Raw genomic sequence first — 23701 nt, 5'->3', positions numbered from 1 at the left:
TGCTAATAATTATTTTGAGTATTTACCAATAGTGTCCACTGCCTTTAAAGATTAAGATAGTTTCTTATCATCACTTAGTTCAGTCCCTTCATAAACAAAATATATTTATTGTGACACAAAAATTAACACACACAAAGTTTCATCAGCATTCCAAATTGCATTTATTTACATCTGACGAGGCATAATACATGTGCGTATGTGTTCGGATAGTCTTTTATGTTGTATTCTCTTAATGTAAGCCAGTGAAAAATTCACTCTCTTGTCCGAGTGGTGTCCGTTTAGGTGTTTTGAGAGTGAAAGTCATTCTGTGTCACTCTTTTTGAGTGAAGTTGGATCAAACTTCAATCTAAATTGAGTTGCAAGTACTCGCCTTTCACTCTAAAAACAGTTGTCCGCCAATAATTGCTCTTTGCAAGAGTGGTATGGCGGACAAAATGAGTAGTTTTCCACTCTTTTACATTAAGAGAGTGACTTAACATATTTAATTCAAAAATTACTATCGAAGTGAGAGTACGATTGAACTTCCTGTCATCGTCATAGTGATACACAAACTATCGTAAACAAACTTTCACCAGCATCCCAATTGTATTTGTGTAAAAATGATTAAATAATATACTTGGTTGTTTGCGTATAGATTAGGAAACTTTTTATCAAAGTGCGCGTATTATTCAATCATGAAAGTGCAGTTACACATCGTACAATGCGAAACAGAAATTAACACAAGTTTTCACCAGTATCACAATTGTACTTATTTACTTTTAAACAAATTAGCCAAAGTAATATACTTGAATGGGCTTTACTAATAATAAATATCACAGTGCCCTACATTCATGGGAATATAGGTGCACATAAAATGTGATTGTGTATATGAATATTACATGTAACACCCAAAACTTGACGAGCATCTCATATTTATATGTATTTTAAATAGAATTATCAATAGTACAATACTTGTACTATTTAACATATCAAAGTGTACTTATTATTATTTCATAAGAGTGCAGTTGCCACATCTACAGTGTGGTACCAAAAAACCAACAACACCCCAATTATGATTTACATATTTACATATGAAAAGTTGATGGTACATCATGTAAATATACATGCACTAAAATTGTTTACGTTTCCATTTGATACTACATGTATGTGCACTTCGTGTTTAAAACTTTAAGCAGCGTTTTTGTTTGTATTGAAATGCAGTTTGTATTGTTCATTGAGCATCATTGCAAATTAAATCTTTTGCCCAAACATTGCTTAAAGGAACACGTTGCCTTGGACTATTTAAAATATTTTAAAGTGCACTTATTATTTTTTCATAAGAGTGCAGTTGCCACATCTACAGTGTGGTACCAAAAAACCAACACACCCCAATTATGATTTACATATTTACATATGAAAAGTTGATGGTACATCATGTAAATATACATGCACTAAAATTGTTTACGTTTCCATTTGATACTACATGTATGTGCACTTCGTGTTTAAAACTTTAAGCAGCGTTTTTGTTTGTATTGAAATGCAGTTTGTATTGTTCATTGAGCATCATTGCAAATTAAATCTTTTGCCCAAACATTGCTTAAAGGAACACGTTGCCTTGGACTATTTAAAATATTTTAAAGTGCACTTATTATTTTTTCATAAGAGTGCAGTTGCCACATCTACAGTGTGGTACCAAAAAACCAACACACCCCAATTATGATTTACATATTTACATATGAAAAGTTGATGGTACATTATGTAAATATACATGCACTAAAATTGTTTACGTTTCCATTTGATACTACATGTATGTGCACTTCGTGTTTAAAACTTTAAGCAGCGTTTTTGTTTGTATTGAAATGCAGTTTGTATTGTTCATTGAGCATCATTGCAAATTAAATCTTTTGCCCAAACATTGCTTAAAGGAACACGTTGCCTTGGACTATTTAAAATATTTTAAAGTGCACTTATTATTTTTTCATAAGAGTGCAGTTGCCACATCTACAATGTGGTACCAAAAAACCAACAACACCCCAATTATTATTTACATATGAAAAGTTGATGGTACATTATGTAAATATACATGCACTAAAATTGTTTACATTTCCATTTGATGTTATGTGCACTTCGTGTTTAAAACTTTAACCAGTGTTTTCGTTTGTATTGAAATGCAGTTTATATTGTTCATTGAGCATCATTGCAAATTAAATCTTTTGCCCAAACATTGCTTAAAGGAACACGTTGCTTTGGATCGGACGGACAAGTTGGTCTTTAAAAAGCGTTTTGTAACCATTTGTTATGAAATGCATAAGGTTGGAAAGATGTTTTAAAAGTAGAATACAATGATCCACACATATTTGCCTCGAAATTGCAAGGTTTACCTTTAACTTTGCCAACTAACACGGTCGGCCATTTATGGGAGTCAAAAATTTGACTCCCATAAATGGCCGACCGTGTTTGTCGACGAGGTAAGAGGAAAACCGCGCAATTTCGAGTGATACTTGTGTGGATCATTATACTTTTAAAATATCTTTCTACCCGTATGCATTTTATAACAAACGGTTACAAACGCTTTTCAAAGACCAACTCGACCGATCCAAGGCAACGTGTTCCTTTGAGTGGGCTATTCAGCCCTACTATAGATATTTAAAAAAATAAATATTACAAAAAAACTGCTCTCCGGAAAAGAAGTTGAACAATCTTCTTTAGCAAATGACAAAACAACCTACAGATATCTTGTTTGCCATTGTCAAATATAGTCTGGTTGGGGTGATCGTCCATAGTGCGTATTATTTGAGTAACTTGTAACTGTTACAACCAGGCCAGTGGCATGCGACGCCAGACACAAGTTGAGCCAATCGCTACCCCAAAAACTGTTTTCCATGACGCTTAAGGCACTGGGCACTATTGGTAATAATCAAAAATAATTGCGAGCATAACAACGGAGAGTGGGTAACGACGGACCCTCTTAAGTAACGTAGTTTTTGAGAAAGAGGTAATTTCTCACTCAAAAAATTAAAGACTTCAGACATGAAGTCTTTTTTATGCGTCTGAGAGCACACAACAAGTGTTTCTTTCCTCTCATTATTCTCTTGCAACTTCGACGACCAATTGAGCCAAAATTTTCACAGATTTGTTATTTTATGCAATATATATGTTGGGATCCACCAAGTGAGAATACTGGTCATTGGCAATTACCAAACGCATCCGGTGCCTTTAACAATTACATTTTAAAAACTTTCAATATAATTTTAAAGTAGGCCCAATGCTCGACAGATTTTACCCAATATGTTGATGTAAAACATTTATATGCTACATTGCAAAGAATGGAGTGTTAAAACTGACACCATACATGTAGGTGTTGTCTTTATACCAGAGAAGTTTATATTATTTAAACGACCTATGGTGTACATGTTGATTCATTTGTTGGTGCATTATCTTTCTAAGGTAAGGTGAGGTTCATTTTATTTGCAACCAGCGGTTGGAATCATTATAAAAATACTAATACTTACAAAACACATCACAGAAACTTTAAAATCATTAATCTATATGTACATGTTTTTACAAGATGAAGGTTCAAAAAGTAAATGCATCAGTGGCAACACCCATGGTGTCAATTTATACCCCAGTTTTTGCACTGTACATGTTGGCCTATGTACACGTAAATATGAACACTGATTTTTTATTAAAAAAAAGAGGACTGTATAATTTCTACAACCAGATGTCGTTAAAATTAATACTTTGATTCTTAGACACCAGTCATCTCTGTGCGACTCATTGTAGAAACAGACTTGGGCCGTTGTTTTGCTTTGCAGAGAAACACCTGTTTGAATGCTAGACGGTATTGCGAGTTCATCGCACCGTATATCAATGGATTTATACAAGTGTTGATCAGCTGAGGAAGGGCAACGAGCCACTTCTGCAATGTGTTCCCAAACACAAGGTCTAGTGGATTGGGGATCTGGGCAACGTAACAAATCCACCAACTGAAACTGAATACGCGATATGGGATATGACAGATGAAGAAAATGATGCCATTCACAACTAGCATCTTGGCCACTTGGTTTCTTACTTGTTGTGCCTTCTGATCATCTTCTACCACGTTGGCACCAACGCGGTTGTGCAACGCCCGAACGATACCAACAAACATAAAAACGTTAGCAACCATTAATATGGTCCAGGGAAGATTCAACAATGGTATGACAACGTGTATTATCCAAGGCGCTAATGGGCTACAGAACGACATCGTTGAAGGAAATCCCTGGTAAGTGTCATTTTCAGGCCATCGGAGGCACATATCAGTTTGGTAATCAGCCCACAAGGGTACTGTCAAAGCAGAAATTACGATCCCAACAACCCAGCAGATAGCAACAAGTCTGTTAGTTCGTTTCCTTCCACGGATCTTAAGATGTTTCATAGGATGACACATTGCAAGGTATCTTTCAAAGGACACCAACGTTACCAACAGAATAGCTGCGAAGTAGCCAGTATTTGTCATTCCGGCATGAATCACACATCCAGCTGAGCTCTTGTATGGCTGATTGTAGATGACTATCGAGGTATAATAGCTCCACATATACAGTAGTACTGAAGTGGCCAGGAAGAGTAGGTCAGATATTGCCAAATGTGCCAAGATGATGTTAGTATCGGATCTCATTTTCGGGATGCGGAAAATGATGAGAAGAAAAGTAGAGTTGCTGATTATACCAAGACCCATTAAGATTGGTAAGATGATGGTAATAATGATGTCGTCTGCTGGAGGATAAATCCACGCTGAAACATCCTCCTCCTTGATGTAATAAGCCACTCTGCAGTAATTTGATTCCATGTTGTAAACTAGAGCTCCTGGACTCCTGGAAGTCAACTGTGTCTGTATGTAGTGAGATTGGGCTGAAATCTATAGCTACACAAAAGAAGCTGGAAGCTAAGTGAATAATTATGTGTAGGTTGACAACACTGTTGGTAAACGTCAAACTTTTTTGTGGGCTCTCTTACTGACAGTTGAGTTGATACTGAGCGGTTTTGTTTCGTGTTTTGCTTTTTAATGCTAAACACATTGATTAGCTTCGGGCAAGGATGGTGGAAACGGCTGCCTCTCATATTTTTATAGCTGTCACTTCTACTGGTACCCATCGATTTGAACGGTAGGATCTTAACTCAACTTCACTTAGGACCACACGTTCATCCTCAGATAAAACTAGATTGCAACCTGTGAACACTAGATTATGTACTTACGGTGACAGAGCTTTCTCTGCAATAGCACCTTGTCTGTGGAACCAGCTAAATGTTTGTCTGGGGAGGAAAACTCCCTCTGTAGCTTTAAATCTGGGCTTAAGACACATCTTTTTAGGGAAGCATTTTTAACTTAAGTATTTTTCTATGTTCTTACTGCCCTGCTGCTTCATATCATTGATGCGGTTTTTATAATTGTTATTATCATAATTATTGTTTGTGTTTTTTACTGGATCCAAAAATTTCGGTGGCTTTTACTCAATGTGTTTGATTGATTATATTTTCATCTTTTTACTTGTACATGTATCTTTGTTGTTTATGATCATATTTTATGGATCTTAATTTTGGACCTTTTAATTATTTAGTTTTTGTGGTTAAAATTTTTGTTGTTGTAAAGCGCCTGGGAGCATTTTTAATGGATTTGGCGCTATATAAATGTGTATTATTATTATTATTTTTATTAGTTAATAATAACAATAATATCAAAGTCTTATAGCGCATCGAACAAGGTACTCAAGGCGCTGTATACAACCTTGAGAGAACGATGGTTTATGTCATGTGGTAGCTGAATAGTCCAGCCCTGATACTTCGGCTTTTAAGGGGCACGGCAGTTTTGCCTTGACTTTTTGTAAAAATTTGGGGCACCAAGGCAATTTTCAAAAATTTGGAAGGGCATCACGGCAATCATAAAAAGTTGCGATGGGCACGACGGCAGTTTGAAAAAAAAACTCTGAGTTGCCTGTAAAAAATAGTTCTTCAAATTTTTCCATTTTCTAACTGTTACCCAATGAAAAAAGAAAGCATTCATCTAACTCAACCAAATAAAGAACAACTACTTACAATACACAATAAATAATTTTTGTTCATACGTAATCATACTACTGGTCATGCACGTTGTGTAGTTTTTCGTAGAGACTCTAAAATTCCCACGTAACTGCTCCATTTTGACACGATGTTGACAGAAAATGCATGCGGTGCGCTACGACTATGCTATACATGATGGTACATCACATGAACCAAGCATGGGGGAAACCACTATCCCAGCATGCACAGCACGTCGAGTCTTTGTCTCAAGGCGCTTAGCGTTGGTTTGCGTAATTTTACCACTAGAGGGCGTTTAATCTCACGCTATCTCTTTGTTCGGAAACGCCCTCTAGCGTTCGATGTTGCGAGTATTTTTTTGTCGCACGCAAAGAACAACAACTAACCGGCCTGAAATCTGCTGCTGTGCCTTACGTGCGTGAAATTGGGGCCTATTTCGCTGCGTGAAATTTACACAGACATCGGGACTTTTTAGCTTATTTTCGAACTTTGACAACGTTGAATATAATTTGTTTTTGGGAGGAAGGGCACGGCGGCAATGATGAGAAAAGGGCACGGCAATCATTGCCGTGAAAAATTGGGTTTTTGAAGGGCATTGCGGCAATCGGTAGGGGCAACGACGGCAATTGCCGTCGTTGCCGTCGTGAAGTATCAGGGCTGATAGTCATGTGCAACTTGGCTCTCGGCCAGGGCCCAATTTCATGGCTCTGCTTACCGTAAGAACAGAATCGGCGCTTACGGAAGCAGGGAATTCTGTGCTTATGGCAAGCGTATTTCACGGGTTAGCGGTGAATTCTGGCTTCTGCGCGTGCCTACTTCACGTTACTAGGCATTCTATGCTTACAAGGCTAGCGCATAAATTCGGCGCGTGCATGTACATGTAAGCGGGGAATCGTGATCGCAGAATTCGGCGGTAAGCAGAGCCATGAAATTGGGCCCAGGAGCTGTCATAAAGTGTGATCATACCTTGTGTGTCGTCAAGCGTGGGTTGTTCATATGGCAAGTACTCGCAAGCTTGACCAACATGCTTCTCATTCAACAGTTAGCGCTGGCGCAAAGGATATTTGCGAAAGTTATTGCTATTACTGATGGCGTACGTCTTGTAAGCGAGGTAGATTTACGGATAGGCTCTGCAGACTGGTTTCATGCGAGTTCTAGTTACATTGTTGATGGTCTCAGTTTGGTTCCGTGTACGAATTGGCGAATGTATGGCTACGTCATAATGCTTGGTTGCTGCGTCTTCATGTGTTTTAAGAACATATATCTCTTAAAAGAGATTGTTCTTATAGCCACAGGCGTATAGCTGTAGAACTAGTCGCCAATTTGGAAATTAAGTTATTTCTTCAGTTTATTCTCTGTATACATGTAGTTATCTTCAAGCCTATTCATTGGGTTACAGTTCACTCTATAGCTTCCTTGGTCAGAACTGACTGTGATTCCGTGTCCTTGGGGGCCTGACTCATTTCCTGGTCAGGCTGACCCAGAAAATGACTAAAAGTATTAACTCAAATTGTGCGGATTATATGTAGTTTGACCCTTTTTAAGGTCATTATTTAAAGATAACTATACTTGTAAAAAAAACCTCAAGAGAATATTTTCCATGAATTTGTTTTGTTTAACAGCTTCCAGTTTTTTTTTAGGGTGCTTCAGTTCTTTTTGTTTCAAGTTTGAAGGAAAGTGCTGGTAGCGGCTCCAAAATGTTATATAATAAAACATACTAAACAAGTCTTTTATGTGGCACGTCTTCGCCAGAAGGTTAAACGCACAGTTATGGACTGGACAGGTTTGCTTGGTAATAAATCTTGTTGATTTATGAGATCACTTTTAATGCCACTGTGTTAAAAAGGTGAAGGTACTGTGTTGCATTCTGCAGCCAATCATTTCATGAAAACAGGGCAAACCACTTCTCAATTTATCTCAACAATACATGTATTTGCACTGAATAATTTTTTTAGCAATAGATGAATTGCAATTGGCGCAAATCGGCCGCCATATTTGATTAATTGTGCACGTGTGAAGAGCTACCATTGGCATGATTGGCTGAGAGTCACGCGCAGCGTGTACACGCGTGCACTTTTCCCTTGTTAATACATCAAAGATGGCGTTGGATGGCGCGTATTGCAGCCCATCTTTAAAGACTTACAATGCGCCTATGATAGGTCCTTACAACGGTGGGTGCTCATCAAGGTGCAGTAAAACCAAAAACAAAACGATAGATAACAGACACAACAAAATTAGTCCTTGAAAACCTGTGGCATGAGATAAGTGTTGAGAAGAGATTTGATTTTTGGGGGTACAAAGACAAGATCTGAGATTCAAAGTGGTAGAGAGTTCCAGATACGTGGTGCAGCTGAAGCAAAAGACCTGTCTCTAGTGAAATTTCCTTTTCTGTCACGGTCATGACACAAAGAACAATTGTCAAGTGTTTTGCTTAAAGGAACACGTTGCCTTGGATCGGTCGAGTTGGTCTTTGAAAAGCGTTTGTTATAATATGCATATGGGAAAAAAGATGCTGTAAAAGTAGAATACAATGATCCACATAAACATGCCTCGAAATTGCGCGGTTTTCCTTTTACCTCGTCGACTAACACAATCGGCCATTTATGGGAGTCAAATTTTTGACTCCCATAAATGGCCGACTGTGTTAGTTCGCACAGTAGAAGGAAAACCACGCAATTTCGAGGCAAACTTGTGTGGATCATTGTATTCTACTTTTAAATTATCTTTCCAACCATATATGCATTTTATAACAACTGGTTACAGACGCTTTTTTATAGACCAACTCGTCCGATCCAAGGCAACGTGTTCCGTTAAGGACACAATTGTCTTTGCCAAGAGCGGAACCCAAATCCACACTCTGTACAGCAGGATTGTGTTGTGCTTGACTGCTTTATGTGTGCTTTAAAGACACTGGGCACTAGAGGTAATTGTCAAAGACCAGTCTTCTCACTTGGTGTATCTCAACATGTGCATAAAATAACAAACCTGTGAAAATTTTAGCTCAACTGGTCGTCGAAGTTGTGAGATAATAATGAAAGAAAAAAACACCCTTGACAAACAAAGTTGTGTGCTTTCAGATGCTTGATTTCAAGACCTCAAAATCTAATCTGTTGAGGTCTCAAAATCAAATTCGTGGAAAATTACTCCTTTCTCGAAAACTACGTTACTTCAGAGGGAGCCGTTTCTCACAATGTTTTATACTATCAACAGCTCCACATTCTCGTTACCAACTTACTAAGTAAGGTTTTAAGCTAACAATTATTTTTAGTAATTACCATTGGTAATTACTAAAATTAATTATAACCAATAGTGTCCACTGCCTTTGTTTAAACTGCTTTATTGGTGCTTTTTAGCAGCCCAGAGCCAAGGGTCAAAGTGTGAAGACTTTATTTGTTCGCTCCCACCCTTGGTGCATGATGTCAATTAACAACCATGGAGTTATTATCTTCTTCATCGTTTCATTTCTTTTCGAGGGGTAACCCGTTTTTGCTTAGCATAATTTATCTGTGCTTAGCAAATAATTGTGCTTGACAGCTTTATGAATTTGGGTGCTAATATACACAAGTACACGGCCACCAGCATCAATATTAAAATGTTAATAAAACCAGCAGTTAAACCCACATAGGTTTCATACAGTTTTATGAGCGCTTTAATGATGTTGATGATTGTTTAGAAAATTTTTTGTTTTGTATAACGGTTACCAGTAAGTTTCTCCTCAATGCCTATATGCATCAAGTAAGTTAAGTGTCAAGGTTTGCACGTACTGCAGGTAAATGCCGCTGATAATGCTTGCTTTTTAAAGGCAGTAGACACTATTGGTAATTACTCAAAATAATTATTAGCATAAAACCTTTCTTGGTGACAAGTAATGGGGAGAGGTTGATGGTATCAAAGGTGAGAAACGGCTCCCTCTGAAGTGCCATAGTTTTCATTATTATCTTGCCAGTTCGATGACCGATTGAGCTCAAATTTTCACAGGATGGTTGTTTTATGCATATGTTGAGATACGCCAACTGTGAAGCCTAGTCTTTGACAATTACCAATAGTGTCCACTGCCTTTAAAAAACCTCATGTGCCAATCACGCCCAAACTTTGTGTGACCAATAGGTTTGAAGATAATCATGAACATCAGTTTGGCAGTTCTTCTTAAGTGTTGTAACCAAAAATGGAAGTCAAGTCTCATTATCAGATCTTATTTTGCAGGTTCTAGATGCACTTGAGTATTTGTACATTAAGTGATTGTTCATGATAAACAAGAATTCAATTGCTTAGAATGTACACTGTGAACAGGTGTATGTTATAACTGAAGCTTAGTCTATGGGATTTGGGGCATTGCATATAGGATTTGAGGCATTGCATGGTGAGGTACATCAATAAATATTTGGTTTGCGATAACACCATGTGTGTACACGTATATCTACTTGCAAGGTAGAGTTTGTTCTTAGAGAACTGTCTTTCTTTATTCCACTACCGTGGAGTAGGTTGTTCCTTATAAAAAGTAAATTTGCATTTTAAGGAACGACACATAATATTACACAGGGTTCTGCCCAGGATTTCTTTTGTGGCGGAAACATTTTTTGCCTGGATCATAACAATAGACTGTATAACCAAAAAGTACTAATAATGAATGGCCTTGGATACCATGCTTTTACTGGTAAATATTCAGTGTAAGATTTTGTTGAACCCTTTTGAAAGGAATTTGCAAGATGAATTTTAAAACATAAAAGTGTGTTATCTCCCTCTCCACATCAAACAGGCTACCACCTTTACACGTTTTGAAGGATTTGGGTACTTTCTGTAACACAAATGCAGTGTCCACAGATTTACATTAAACTTACACCGGTTGAAGATAATGATAGTAGAAAGCGTACCTTAACACATTACCTTCTGTGGTGCTGTAGTTTTTGAGAATGAGTAAATGAGTAAAACAATGTCATGAAAATGCGTTCTTACATGCTAAAATAATCACTGAGACAAACATTATTTTCATGACATTGTTTTACTCATTTCTCAAAAATTACAGCACCTCAGCAAGTATTATTTTAAGGGAAGCTTTCTACTACGAGTATCTGAAACTGTATAAGTTTAGTGTACATCTGTGGACATTGTGTTTTTTGTCCTACAAAAAGTACCTATACCCTTCAAAACCCCCACAAAACGCTTCTATTAATAGTTAAAATATTTTTTGCCCGATCAATTTCAACAACAACCTGTCTCAATGAAAACCAGTCTGATTGATCCATCTCGTTCAATTTCGGTTAAAAAAGATTGCTCCGTTTGTAGTTGATTGTCAATACTTTAGCATCTGGTCAAATAAGAGCCTTCAAATTTATTATAGGTCGCAAAGATCATTGAACTTCGCAAATGCCAACAGTAAGAGGCTGATCAGCCATGTATTTTCATTATTTGTAAATTTAGACACTGTTGAAATTAAACCGGAGAACTGTGAAAAATGTAGTGTTGGCTGCCATGTGTAGACACACAATTATATATATAGCACCTTAAAAAAAAAAAAACCGAGTTTGATTGAAATAGGAAATCATGAATTGAATGCGTATTAATATAACCTATTTCATTTTTACTGAAATTGGCTGGGAGAAACCTTCATTATCGGAGTGTGTTCACGTAAAGTGCAGATAAGTGTTTGTAATCTTGTCTATTCTATTTCCACCAAAAACCCAAACATTCCTATAAATAGTATTCCTATATTCATCGTTAATATTTAACGTAACAGTAAACCAAATTTCTGTTTTCATCTTTAACATTTCCTTCTTGTTGTCCCATTTACCAAGAGTGGCTTTTTAGCCTTGTTTGGGGCAAAGTTGAAATAAAAAACACAAAACAGAAAAAAAATAAACAAAACAAGCGTAATTTAACATTCACCAACTACCATAGTATTTTGTTCAGCCAACAAAATTGTATTGTGACCTTTGAATTTAGGACAAGATATCTTCAGACCTAAGTACTCTTGATTTCTACCATTGATATTTGTTTGTTTCTTTCTCTCTTTCTGTCTTAGTTTCCACTCAAGTAAAAACAAATCTATCTAGAAACCCATACAGTAGGGCTTGTATCGACGAACCTATAGTTACCAATGGACAAAATTGGTATATTCATGCAAAACTAGGAATTGAAAAATTTTATGTATTTATTTTATCACATGCTTTTCGAGGAAAGCAAAAGAGAAGCAATTAAAAATAGTACATTGAATGAACATAAAGAACACTGGGCTAATGACGTGCACTCAACCATTGGCAATACAGGGTAATATTAAAGACATATTTACAGGACTGTCACATCATTGTCTTTATCATTCTTAAAGATCTGCTTGAACGAAAATGTCAAGTCGTGAACTTTGCTGAATTCCACTTTAAATGTTTTCGATGAATAAGGAAATCGAGTCATATGATTATAAATAGGTTTCAATTGTGTAAAAAAACAATCAATTTGTATGCCCTTATCCAGAGCTTTTCTGCGAGATTTGCGAAAAAGCCCGTTACGTAATCACTCTCAAAACGTCATAAGTAGATAAAGCCGCTTTGTTGCAGCGTGGATGTATAACAAAGCAAACTCCCACAATTGGCGTCAGCGGCATTGTCCTTTGACGCCCGCTCTCAACGGCAGAAGTGTTTTTAGTTTTTCAAAACACCTCTAGGTAGGGGCCGGATTTTTTAATCGATAATTACGAAAAGTTCAGAAGTGTACACATATCAAAATTACATTAAAATGGTTAACAAGTGCATTATAAACAAGTAAAAATACCATTTCTGTTGAAAACATTCCGCTCAGGTAGGTGTTTAAAGGGATATTATATCAGTGGTTTTTGGTAGAGTCAATTAATTTATATTTCCTAACCTGTTTTTTTTTAAGTGTTCATGTTTGAGTGTAAAACAACATAACACATGATTGGTGTTCTGGGCTACACTTCAATGAACCTGTTAAAGCAGAAAAAACTGCTCAGCAAATTTCTTTTCAGCAAACATTTACTGTTTTTTTTTTTTAATTAATGTGAATTTCATGGTACATGTATTTTGACTGGTACACAGTTTCTGCCAAAGCTTGATTTTGTTTTGTGCTTAGCATACTTCTGTTCTCACCGGCTTTAGTAGGTAGTGCGTTTCTTCATGATATCCTTTTGTTGCAAACAAAATACCAGTTGTCGGTTTCACCAAACTCTTCTTAAGGATTAGTCTGAGGACTTAGGACGAGTTAAGTCCTGTATCCTTAGACGTAGGGACGCATTGAACCCATTTGAGAATAAACAAACCACTCTTGCACTGTCATGACTGTGCTGCACCCTAAACCTATTGTTAACCTTAATAAATACATCTGATACATGTATTTGTAACTGTGAATACCTGGAAACTTAGGCGTACACAAATGTATATAACTATGGTCATGTATATCGTAAAATGTGAAACCGATTTGTAAACACTTGCCTTTGGACTCAGACTTACAATGGACATGTAAGTATCATGTCTGCATGCATTGTGCAAACTGGCTCAATTGTAGACCACTGGAGCCGATTTCAAATAGCAATAACATTTATTGCAATACATATTGTCAGTATTACCAAAGAGATCTGTATAGTGACATCACACTTTACTAAGCAACTGCGATTTCTTTGCAGTTACGTGTGCAATCAATCTTAAGCTCTTTGTGAAATTGGTCCCTGATGCCATTTGAGTTGCATTGAGCAAGTTTTCTAGAGATGATGTACATGTGTATTCAAGAAAACTTTATTAGACTTGGGTTTTACATACGTTCTTCACAAACGAACCTGTCGTGATGGCTCGGTTTGATGCAGTGCAAACTGTGTGGATACTTTTTGGCTGTCTATGTTGCTTTTTGCACTGAAATGCTTGCGTGAATGCAGTTCGATACTGAGCACTGATCAGTCCATAAATCAGTGGATTTACACTGTTATTGATCAATTGTGGGATTACGAAGATCCAGTCTTCTGACACGCCGAGTGCAGCTTGGATTGGATTAGGAATCCCCGCTATGATACAGATGATATTTGTGAAGCTCAGAACAGAATATGGTACTTGACACAGGAAGAACACCACGCCATTAGTAACCAACATTTTGGCCACCTGGTTTCGGGTTCGGAGCTTTGTGAGGTCACTTTGAGAAGTCCTACCAATGGCTGTCCGGTTGTGTAACATTTGAATGATCTTTATGTACATGTAAATGTTGGAAACCAGTGCGACTATCCAAGGAATGTTTAGCAATGGAGTAGTCAAGTAATTTATCCATGGCTGTACGACACCACAAAATGCCACAATTAATGGGAACTCGTGGTACATGTCATCGTCTGGCCATTGCAGGCAGACAAAGGTGATTTTAGCATTACGCAGAACAGCTAATCCAGACAACACAAGCCCAACTAACCAACAGATTGCCACGATTTTATTGGTTCTTTTCCGTGTACGGATTCTCAGGTGCTTTAGAGGATGGCACATGGCAAGATATCTCTCAAACGAAACCATGGTTATTAAAGCAATGGATGCAAAATATCCAGTGTTTATGGCTGCAAAAAAGCTGACACACTCTGCCGAGGTCACAAAGATGGCATTAATGGACACTGGCGATGTTGCATAGAGCCAAAAGTACTGTAACGCAGATAGGCACAAGAACAGAAGATCAGCCAGTGCCAAGTGTACCAAATAGATATTAGTTTCCGATCTCATTCTAGGAACGCGGAATATGACAAAAACAAAAGTAGCGTTGCTGAAGATTCCTATGGTTACTATAATCGGTATGATGATAGTGGTTATGATGGTATCCACCGGTGTATGAATCCAATTGGAAGTGGTCTCCTCAGTGATGTTATAGGACAAACTACAGCTATCTGATGTTACATCAATCCCCATGACGATTCGCTTTTAATCTTCTGCAAACAGGTGTTACAGTTGATCGTATCTCAACACATCTCGCTTGTGTTTAACTCGCAGTTGTGGTGTAATAGCTACTCGATGAAGCTTTTATGAACCACAAGTCCTGCTCCTGCCTCTCCCATCTGACTGTGTTATCCCATGATATGTGAAATAAAAACATCAATCAATTATTTGCTGACCACTTGCAAATAATTAACCATGAAAATAAACACAATTTATTGGAGCGGTATTTCATCAGGGCTTTGATTTTTTTTGTTTTTAACAGTTTCAATCTTCACAACGGTTATTTTCACAAATCTCCTGGGACAACCACATAACTTTGCACAGTCGCAGTTAATATTTGAGCCTTGTGGCCAATTAAATGCCATGAACAGTTGGGTAACATGGAAACGGTGTTCCTTCTCTGACATGTTTGAAGTCCACGCTAGCAGCATCAGTTAAATTGGCGAGATGGGTAATAACAGCCTCACTAACCAGGGTGTCACGCCTTATCAATACCTCTCATCACTTACCCCTGGTAGGGAAGTAATAATGGAAGAAAAAACATGCTTGTCACACGAAGATGTGTGCTTTTGGATGCTTGTTTTTGGGATCTCAAATTCTAAATCTGAGGTCTCAAAATCAAATTAGTGGAAAGTTTGTCTCAAAATCAAATTCAAATATTTAAGTGGGAAATTACTTCTTTCTAAAAAAACTGCATACAGTTTGACATGTCACGTTATAAAAGAAAAACGAGAGGAGACTATAGGCTGCTCTTTGTGCCTCTATTGCAGACTATTGCACTTAAAGCGCGCACGTTGAGTGGTTTGAGTGGTTCAACCACACAGGCCTGTTTGAAATGTAGAATACTGATCAGACAACATGTTACATTAATGGGTTTCTTTTTGGCAGTGAATAATGCAGCTGATACTTTTTGCTCACCACTGCAATACAATAATTTTTAAACAAGCCTTTGCATGACACTGGACACTATTGGTAATTGTCAAAGACCAGTCTTCTCACTTGGTGTATCTCAAAATATGCATAAAATAACAAACCTGTGAAAATTTGAGCTTGATTGTTCGTCGGCGTTGAAGAGATAACTATCAAAGAAAAAATACCCTTGTCATACGAAGTTGTATGCTTTCAGATGCTTGATTTCGAGACCTCAAATTCTAAACTTGAGGTCTCCAAATCAAATTCGTGGAAAAATTACTTCTTTCTCGAAAACTACGTCACTTCAAAGGGAGCCGTTTCTCACAATGTTTTATACTTATCAACCTCTCCCATTACTCGTTACCAAGTGAGGTTTTATGCTAATGATAATTATTTGGAGTAAGTACCAATAGTGTCCACTGCCTTTGAATCATTCAAAACATGATGAGAGCAGTTCACGTATGCACTGAATTCTAAAAACTGCAACACATTAAAGGTAAACTGTGGATTTGGAAACAATCGGTTGTTTTAATTATGCTATGCAAATACAACTAGACATAATTGCAATTGTGCACAAATGCAGAGCTGTTTCGTTAATAAAATTTTCAAATTATTTTTTTGCACTTAATTTGAAATTCTCTTTGAATCAAAATAGTTATATGACCAATCCAGCCTATTTAAACGAATAATTTGGATTAAACCATGTTCAGATAGCATTTTAATACTTAAAGGTGCAATAATGGAAAAAAATCATAAAAAATCATGTGATGACGTCATCATGACGTCATTTCACATTTTACAAGAACTTGTCAATATCCAACAACCTACCAAGTTTCAACATGATCGCATAATTACTTCGGGAGTTATATTAGTTCAAAAAGTGCACCTTTAAGGCTGCGTCACGTGACCCTCGATGACGTAATTGATTTGAAACTTCACACATGATGGCTGCCTGATAGTAAATGTGTGTGTAAAATTTGAAGTGATTACAAACAAATTCACCACACACATCTTCAAAAAGTCCATTTCGACGAGTTTTGAACCTGTCGCTAGAGGGCGCTGTTGCACTTTGTGACGTCATTGATATTTGTTTTAACTGCCCACCCTTGCCAGGCACTAACATCGTTGAAAGCAACTTCATACCTTTTGCTACTATTGAATAAAAGGGGCACTTCCTGTTTCGACCTGAAGTAGAGGTCATTTGAGGTCACGCACACGAAACAAAATGAAGACCTAATTTATCCCTCCCCAATCCCGCTAACAGGCACCTACGGTCTCTTCTGGCTGTTATAAATTTTCAAACATTTAAAACACAACACCTGTAAGATGATGTCACGTGACTTCTGATGATGTCATAATGACACCCTTGTTTTGCAATGATCATTGCACCAATACCTTTCATCACTGGAAATTTTATTGCAATTGCTCTTTAGGAACATTGCAAATCAGCACTCATAACAATTGATTCTGAAGATGACAAATAAAAAAAAATAGACATATATATGCATAGCTGTTTCGTCAACAAATTTTCCAATTCTCAACTGAATTAGTTTTTTTGTGTATTCAAAGCAGTTAGCCCAATTTGGTATATAAATAAAAAAAATTCAGATTATACCATGTTTAGTTAGCAACTGATGACTTAAAGGTGTAAAAATTTAAAAAATGATACAAAATCATGTGATGACGTCATCATAACGTCATTTCACAATTCACAAGAACTTGCCAATATCCAGCAACCTACCAAGTTTCAACATGATCGCATAATTACTTCGGGAGTTATATTAGTTCAAAAAGTACACCTTTAAGGCTGCGTCACGTGACCCCCGATGACGTCATTGATTTGAAACTTCACACTATGAAGATGACAAATAAATAAATAAAAAAAAATAAAAAACAGTAAAACAAACTTTAACAAAAACAAGAGCTGTTTCGCTGCGCTTCGCTACTAAACAGCTAAAAAAACTTTAACAAAAACAAGAGCTGTTTCGCTGCGCTTCGAAACAGCTAATAAATCAACCTGTGAACAAATCATTTCAATAGGTGATTGCATTAACTCTTTTAGATATCGCTGAAAATCCAGGGCGGTTATGTCCAAGCAGAAAGAACCGTCTGTAATTGGAAAACACAACCTGACAAACGTTTGTGCCAGTATAAACATTTCTCAGGTTAATTTTTTGGGCATAAAACATTACATAACAGCACTACTTCTCAAAATGCTTTGTACATATCGCAAGCTGCTATAGGCTGTTTAAACCAAAAGGATACGTGTGTATGCCATTAAAGTTAGGAGTGATTATCAAAGAGACGAAAGCAAATACTCAACTGCATTAAATGTATTGTTTTAAAGGCAGTGGACACTATTGGTAATTACTCAAAATAATTATTGGCATAAAACCTTTCTTGGTGACGAGTAATGGGGAGAGGTTGATGGTATAAAACATTGTGAGAAACGGCTCCCTCTGAAGTGCCATAGTTTTCGAGAAAGAAGTAATTTTCCACGAATTTGATTTTGAGACCTCAAGTTTAGAACTTGAGCGTCTCGAAATCAACCATCTAAACGCACACAACTTCGTGTGACAAGGTTTTTTTATTCTTTCATTATTATCTCGCAACTTCGATGACCGATTGAGCTCAAATTTTCACAGGTTTGTTATTTTATGCATATGTTGAGATATACCAACTGTGAAGGCTAGTCTTTGACAATTACCAATAGTGTCCAGTGTCTTTAATACCATATTGTATACAACACGACACACACATAAATTCAGTTTCATATTTTAAGTGACATAAAGCCGGTTCATACTTCCTGAGAATGCGAATGCGAATTAGACGTCACGACCTTTCACAGCAATATTCGCAAGTGAGTTGCGCTCAAGTCAACTCAGTGCGAATTTCGTTGCAAATTTGTGACGTTAACATTTGTATTGCATTCGCATTCGCAGGAAGTATGAATCGGGCTTAAGTCGTCCCAACAACCTTTTCACCAAAACAATTGATAAGAAGTAAAATGAAAGTTGCAGATGTTCTTCTTTCATTGCAAACTCAACAAAAATTGAACGCCTCCATAAACTCACTTCAAAACTTTGTTTAAATGCAATCATAACAATTTATTGGCTCGTTATAAACTTTTGTGTTGCAAATTGAAAACTTGGTTTCAATATACTTGGTAGAAGTCATTTTTGTTTTATAAAGCGGTCATGGTAGCCCTAAAGTGTTCCTTGTCATAGGAAAACTATATGATAGATTTATATTGCTTAGGAGACTCGAGTGCACTTCAAAATTCAACTTTTTGAGTCAGTTGGGAATTTGGATCCGTTTTAGAACTCGAATCGGTAGATTTTGAATGATTTCTGGATGATATTGTACTGCCACATCCTGGCAGCAGGCAAAATACTTCACTGATCATAATGTGAAATTTAACATTTTTGTATAATAGTATCCACATACATGTAAATTCAAGAGTTAAACAAATACATGTTGTGATATGCCTCCTTATTTCTTCATATCAAAATTTGATCAAAAAGGAAATATACTGTGTAATCTCCTTAGAGTTGGTCTAACATCATACTTGCCGGAACGCCATCAGGCTTCTACCGTGTGTCTCAAAAAAATCTATACACTTTTGAAATGGCTGCCGAATGAAAAGTATATGATTCTGGGGGAAAAGGTTTAGGTGTATGGATAGCTTATGGACTCGACTTTCATATGACACCATAAAGTCTAAAAATAATTCATGATTGTGTGAGCAATGTTCACTTTTGTGAAGGGTTGAAAATAAGGCTGCGCAGGAATTAGCCTTCCCTTTGTGAGAGGTAAGTCCTTTGTAGCTTACACAATTCAATCCAAGATTTCGGCTACTTCAGGTCAATGGGTAACCTGAAGAATAAGTAGCCAACATCTTTGACATTCCTGTTTTCAAAAACCGTATTATTGAACAATCTTTGTACATAATCCCCATCTGATTATTAAGAAAACAAATGAAATGTTCAACTCATCTTACAATAACTGAAATGCGGGATGAAGGTTTTTATTAAAAGTCACAGATGTTAAAAAACAAACACAGTTTGTAACATGGAAGTTGCTACATGTACCATCACACCATCGCGACTCACATGAAGACACCACTGAGTCTACCAGGGAAAGTTACAATGCTACAAGAACAAAAATGCATTTCCTGTTTACTTATGAATGTAAAAAAATGGTTTAATAAACCATAAACTTCACTCAGCAAACCAAAACTGATCGTATTTGAGCATGAATTTATTACATCACCCTCAATTTTTTTAGCTCTCAAATTGGAAGGCTAATTTCTGCGCAGCCTTATTTTAAACACTTCACAAAAGCGAGCAGTGCTCACCAAGCCATGATTTATTTTCGGAATTTTTTGTGTCATATGAATGTTGAGACCATAAGCTATCCATAAACAAAAACCTTTTTCCCCAGAATCGTTTGTTTTTTATTCGGCAGCCATTTCAAAAGTGTATAGGTTTTTTTGAGACACCCGCTAATGTTATGTTGCATGTATATTAAAGATTGTACCTGTATGGACCATAATTCTAGAAAACATAAAACAATACTCAACAAAAATCTAAATTTGAAGCTCAATTTAGTTTGGAAAGATCTCTAATTCCCAATTCGTGTCAAGATTTTAGTATTTCAGTGTTTTAATGACCCTGTCGGAAAAAAAGAAAAAGATCAAAAAAAAAGGTGGTCGGTTCACAGTCTTGTTTCTTGGGTACTGTGGTCTGTTGTCAGGCTTTTTGTACATATATGGCGAAGGCCAAGAGGAACTTGGCGCCGTCTGCATTGGTTTTTGAATTGAAATTTAAACAGTTTTAAGAATGCAGATCGGTAATGCGGGCTCATCACACCATAGATCACTGGATTGACACTGTTGTTGATCAGCTGAGCGACAATAGCAATCCATTCTAATTGTTTCTCAATTGAAGCAGCGTATAACGGATCGGGAACCTGGGCTATTAAGCAAATCCATCCAGTCAGACTTAGAATGCTGTATGGTATCTGGCAAAAGAAAAATACCACACCGTTCACGATCAGCATTTTCGCAACTTGGTTCCGCATAGTTGTCCGTGCAGCCTGCATTGTGCTATTGGTATTTCTGCGCTTGTGCAGCAACTGTATGATTCGGACGTACATGTAGCTACTAGCAATCATCGCTAGCAACCAAGGAAAGTTAAGCAATGGTCCTGTGTAGTAAGCTACCCATGGCTTGACAGCACGACAAGTGGAATATGTTAACGGGAGTTTTTGGTAAGTTTCCTTATCAGGAGGCCAATGTAGGCAACGAATGTTATGTACAGCATTTCGTGGTACGGTCAGCACCGAAAGCACAAACCCCACCAGCCAGCATGTTGCAACTATTCTATTGGTTCGCTGTCGACTGCGAATTGCAAGATGTCTCACAGGGTGGCAAAGCGAAAGATATCTTTCAACTGTCACCATGGTAACCAAAGCAATGGATCCGAAGTATGCAGTGTTGGTAATGACAAAAAACATAACGCACTCAGCCGAGTTCTTGAAGAAATTATCAGATGACACTGGTGAAGCGCTGTACCTCAAGATATGATGCAGGGCAGCCAAGCAGAGGAAAGACAGATCGGCAAGGGCCAGGTGAGCTAAGTAAATATTAGTTGCCGAGCTCATGGTATGATTGCAGCAGATGACGAGCAGAAACAGTGAATTGCAGATAAATCCAATACTAGAGATAATTGGTAACACGGCAGTAATAAGGACCTCCTCTGCTGGGGTGTAAAGCCACTTCCAAACTTCCTCTTCGGTGATGTTAAAAGTCTTACCGCACTCAGTCGATGCCATACCTACTCCCATGCTCGTTGAGATTTTCAATACCTGTATTGAACAGCTGCTTTAACAAAATGAGGCTCTCATACACATGTACCTTTCAAGTAACTGATAGCTTGCTTGTAAAACATCACTTCTTGTTGATTTAGATTTGTGTTACGTACGTATATACTCCATGACCTTTGATGTCAATTATCAGCATAAATGAAAAGAAATGGAGCACATTTATCGCTTTCAAATTGCTGCTCTAAATTTTAGGTCAAACTAGTTCGTGCAGATAAGATAAGATCCTGAACAGTGGTTATATATTCCTCTATTTATAAGCACGATACAGGTGCACACAAATAGAAATTTAGCCGCACCACCGAAGTAGAGCTCTGTAAATACAATCATTCATCAAAAGCCATTAGAAGGGGCGGGTAAAGTCCAGAACTGTGACCGAAAAGGCTGTCTGTTCGTGTCACTGAGAGTCCCGAGGCTGTTGAGTTACTTACTGACGGTGGTATTTCTGAAGACAGAATGGACGAAGTGATGGATGTAACACTTTAATGTTTGCACTGATTGTTTGTCATGCTGTGTCCAAGGGAAAACAACTGCCCGGCCCTCCCACTTCTAAAAGAAGTAACCAAAATTAAATTGTTTTATCACAAAGGTGTTTACCCAGCAAAAACACTTATTTTTTACACTGATTGTTTTTTATTCTGTGTCAAAGGCAAACAAAGTGTCACCCAGCTTCCAGTTAAAGACACTGGACACTATTGGTAATTGTCAAAGCCCAGTCTTCTCACTTGGTGTATCTCAACATATGCACAAAACAACAAACCTGTGAAAATTTGACTCAATTGGTTGTCATAGTTGCGAGACTTATAATGGAAGAAAAACCACCCTGGTCACTTGTAGTTGTGTTATTTCAGATGCTGAGGTCTTGAAATCAAATTAAAATATTTTAGTGGAAAATGTATTCTTTCTTGAAATTCAGAGAGAGCCATTTCTGACAATGTGTTATACTATCAACAGCTCTCTGGTGCTCATTACCAAGTAAGTTTTTATGCTAACAATTTTTTTTGACTAATTACCAATAGTGTCAAGTTCTTTTAAAAGAAGAACTGTTTAAACTGTTTCATCCCAGGTGTTTACCCAACAATAAAGGATAAAAAAAACACAAAAAAAAAACTCATTAAGCTGGCATAATATAGGCCTACATTAAGGACAAATACAAATATTAACTTTTTAAAATGTTCAAACAAGAAGATTCTTCGTAGTTGCACAACTGGAGCTCTGGTCCGAGTTTCGTCGATCTTTGTTCCGCACAAAAGGAAGCTTAGCAAACCGAAGTTATTGCTCCCCTGATATAAAGCTACCTGCGAAAAATACCAGTTTATCTTTTGTGAACAATTCTTTCTTGTGCATTAGTATGTAACACCCCTATGTTCCGTCACCCCTTTGTTTCAACACCTCCTGTGTACATGATGTAACTTCATAATCACAACCCTAACATTTAAACCATGATGCTTTTCCCCTCTGAATTTTGTTGTAGAAACTGAGGGTGTCGAAATATAGAGCAGTTACCTTTTAAAGTAGGACTTTACTTTAATCATTCACTCTGTTAAAAGAGTCTATATGTACTTGTTGTAGGACAAAAAACACAATGTCTACAGATTTACACTAAACTTACACCGTTTGAAGATGATGATAATGGAAAACTTCCATGAAAATATTAGTTGCTGAGGTGCTGTAGTTTTTGAGAAATGAGTAAAACAATGTTATGAAAATAATTTTCATCTCAGTGATCATGAGACAACAATTACTTTAGCATGTAAAAACGTTATTTCATGACACTGTTTTCTCAAAAACTGCAGCACCTCAGCAACTAACATTTTAAGGTATGCTTTCTACTATTGTTATCTGCAAACGGTGTAAGTTTAATGTAAATCTGTGGACATTGGGTTTTGTGTTACAAAAAGTACGGCCAAATCCTTTAACTTGCACCCACGTTCCTCCTATACATGTACTATGATTTACACATAGAGCAA

At 37.1% G+C, this 23701-nt stretch overlaps 4 protein-coding genes across 7 annotated transcripts in view; 1 reads left to right on the top strand and 3 right to left on the bottom strand.

Moving 5' to 3' along the window:
- The window catches only part of LOC139938575 (GATOR1 complex protein DEPDC5-like), a 92758-nt gene that overhangs the window by 13774 nt on the left and 55283 nt on the right, over positions 1-23701 (top strand). The window lies entirely within an intron of this gene.
- Positions 2548-5005, bottom strand: LOC139938684 (neuropeptides capa receptor-like). The gene has a single exon (XM_071934298.1). The coding sequence runs from the start codon at positions 4805-4807 to the stop codon at positions 3728-3730; it is 1080 nt and encodes a 359-aa protein (XP_071790399.1). The 5' UTR covers positions 4808-5005; the 3' UTR covers positions 2548-3727.
- On the bottom strand, positions 13776-14909 carry LOC139938329 (kappa-type opioid receptor-like). Its single transcript, XM_071933780.1, has one exon. It carries the CDS (start codon positions 14907-14909, stop codon positions 13776-13778), a length of 1134 nt encoding a protein of 377 aa, XP_071789881.1.
- LOC139938090 (neuromedin-U receptor 2-like) lies at positions 20565-21695 on the bottom strand. Its single transcript, XM_071933471.1, has one exon. The coding sequence runs from the start codon at positions 21693-21695 to the stop codon at positions 20565-20567; it is 1131 nt and encodes a 376-aa protein (XP_071789572.1).

Source organism: Asterias amurensis, chromosome 6 (genome assembly GCF_032118995.1).
Source record: "Asterias amurensis chromosome 6, ASM3211899v1".
Classification (NCBI taxonomy): domain Eukaryota; kingdom Metazoa; phylum Echinodermata; class Asteroidea; order Forcipulatida; family Asteriidae; genus Asterias; species Asterias amurensis.
This window is presented reverse-complemented; position numbering and strand designations above follow the sequence as displayed.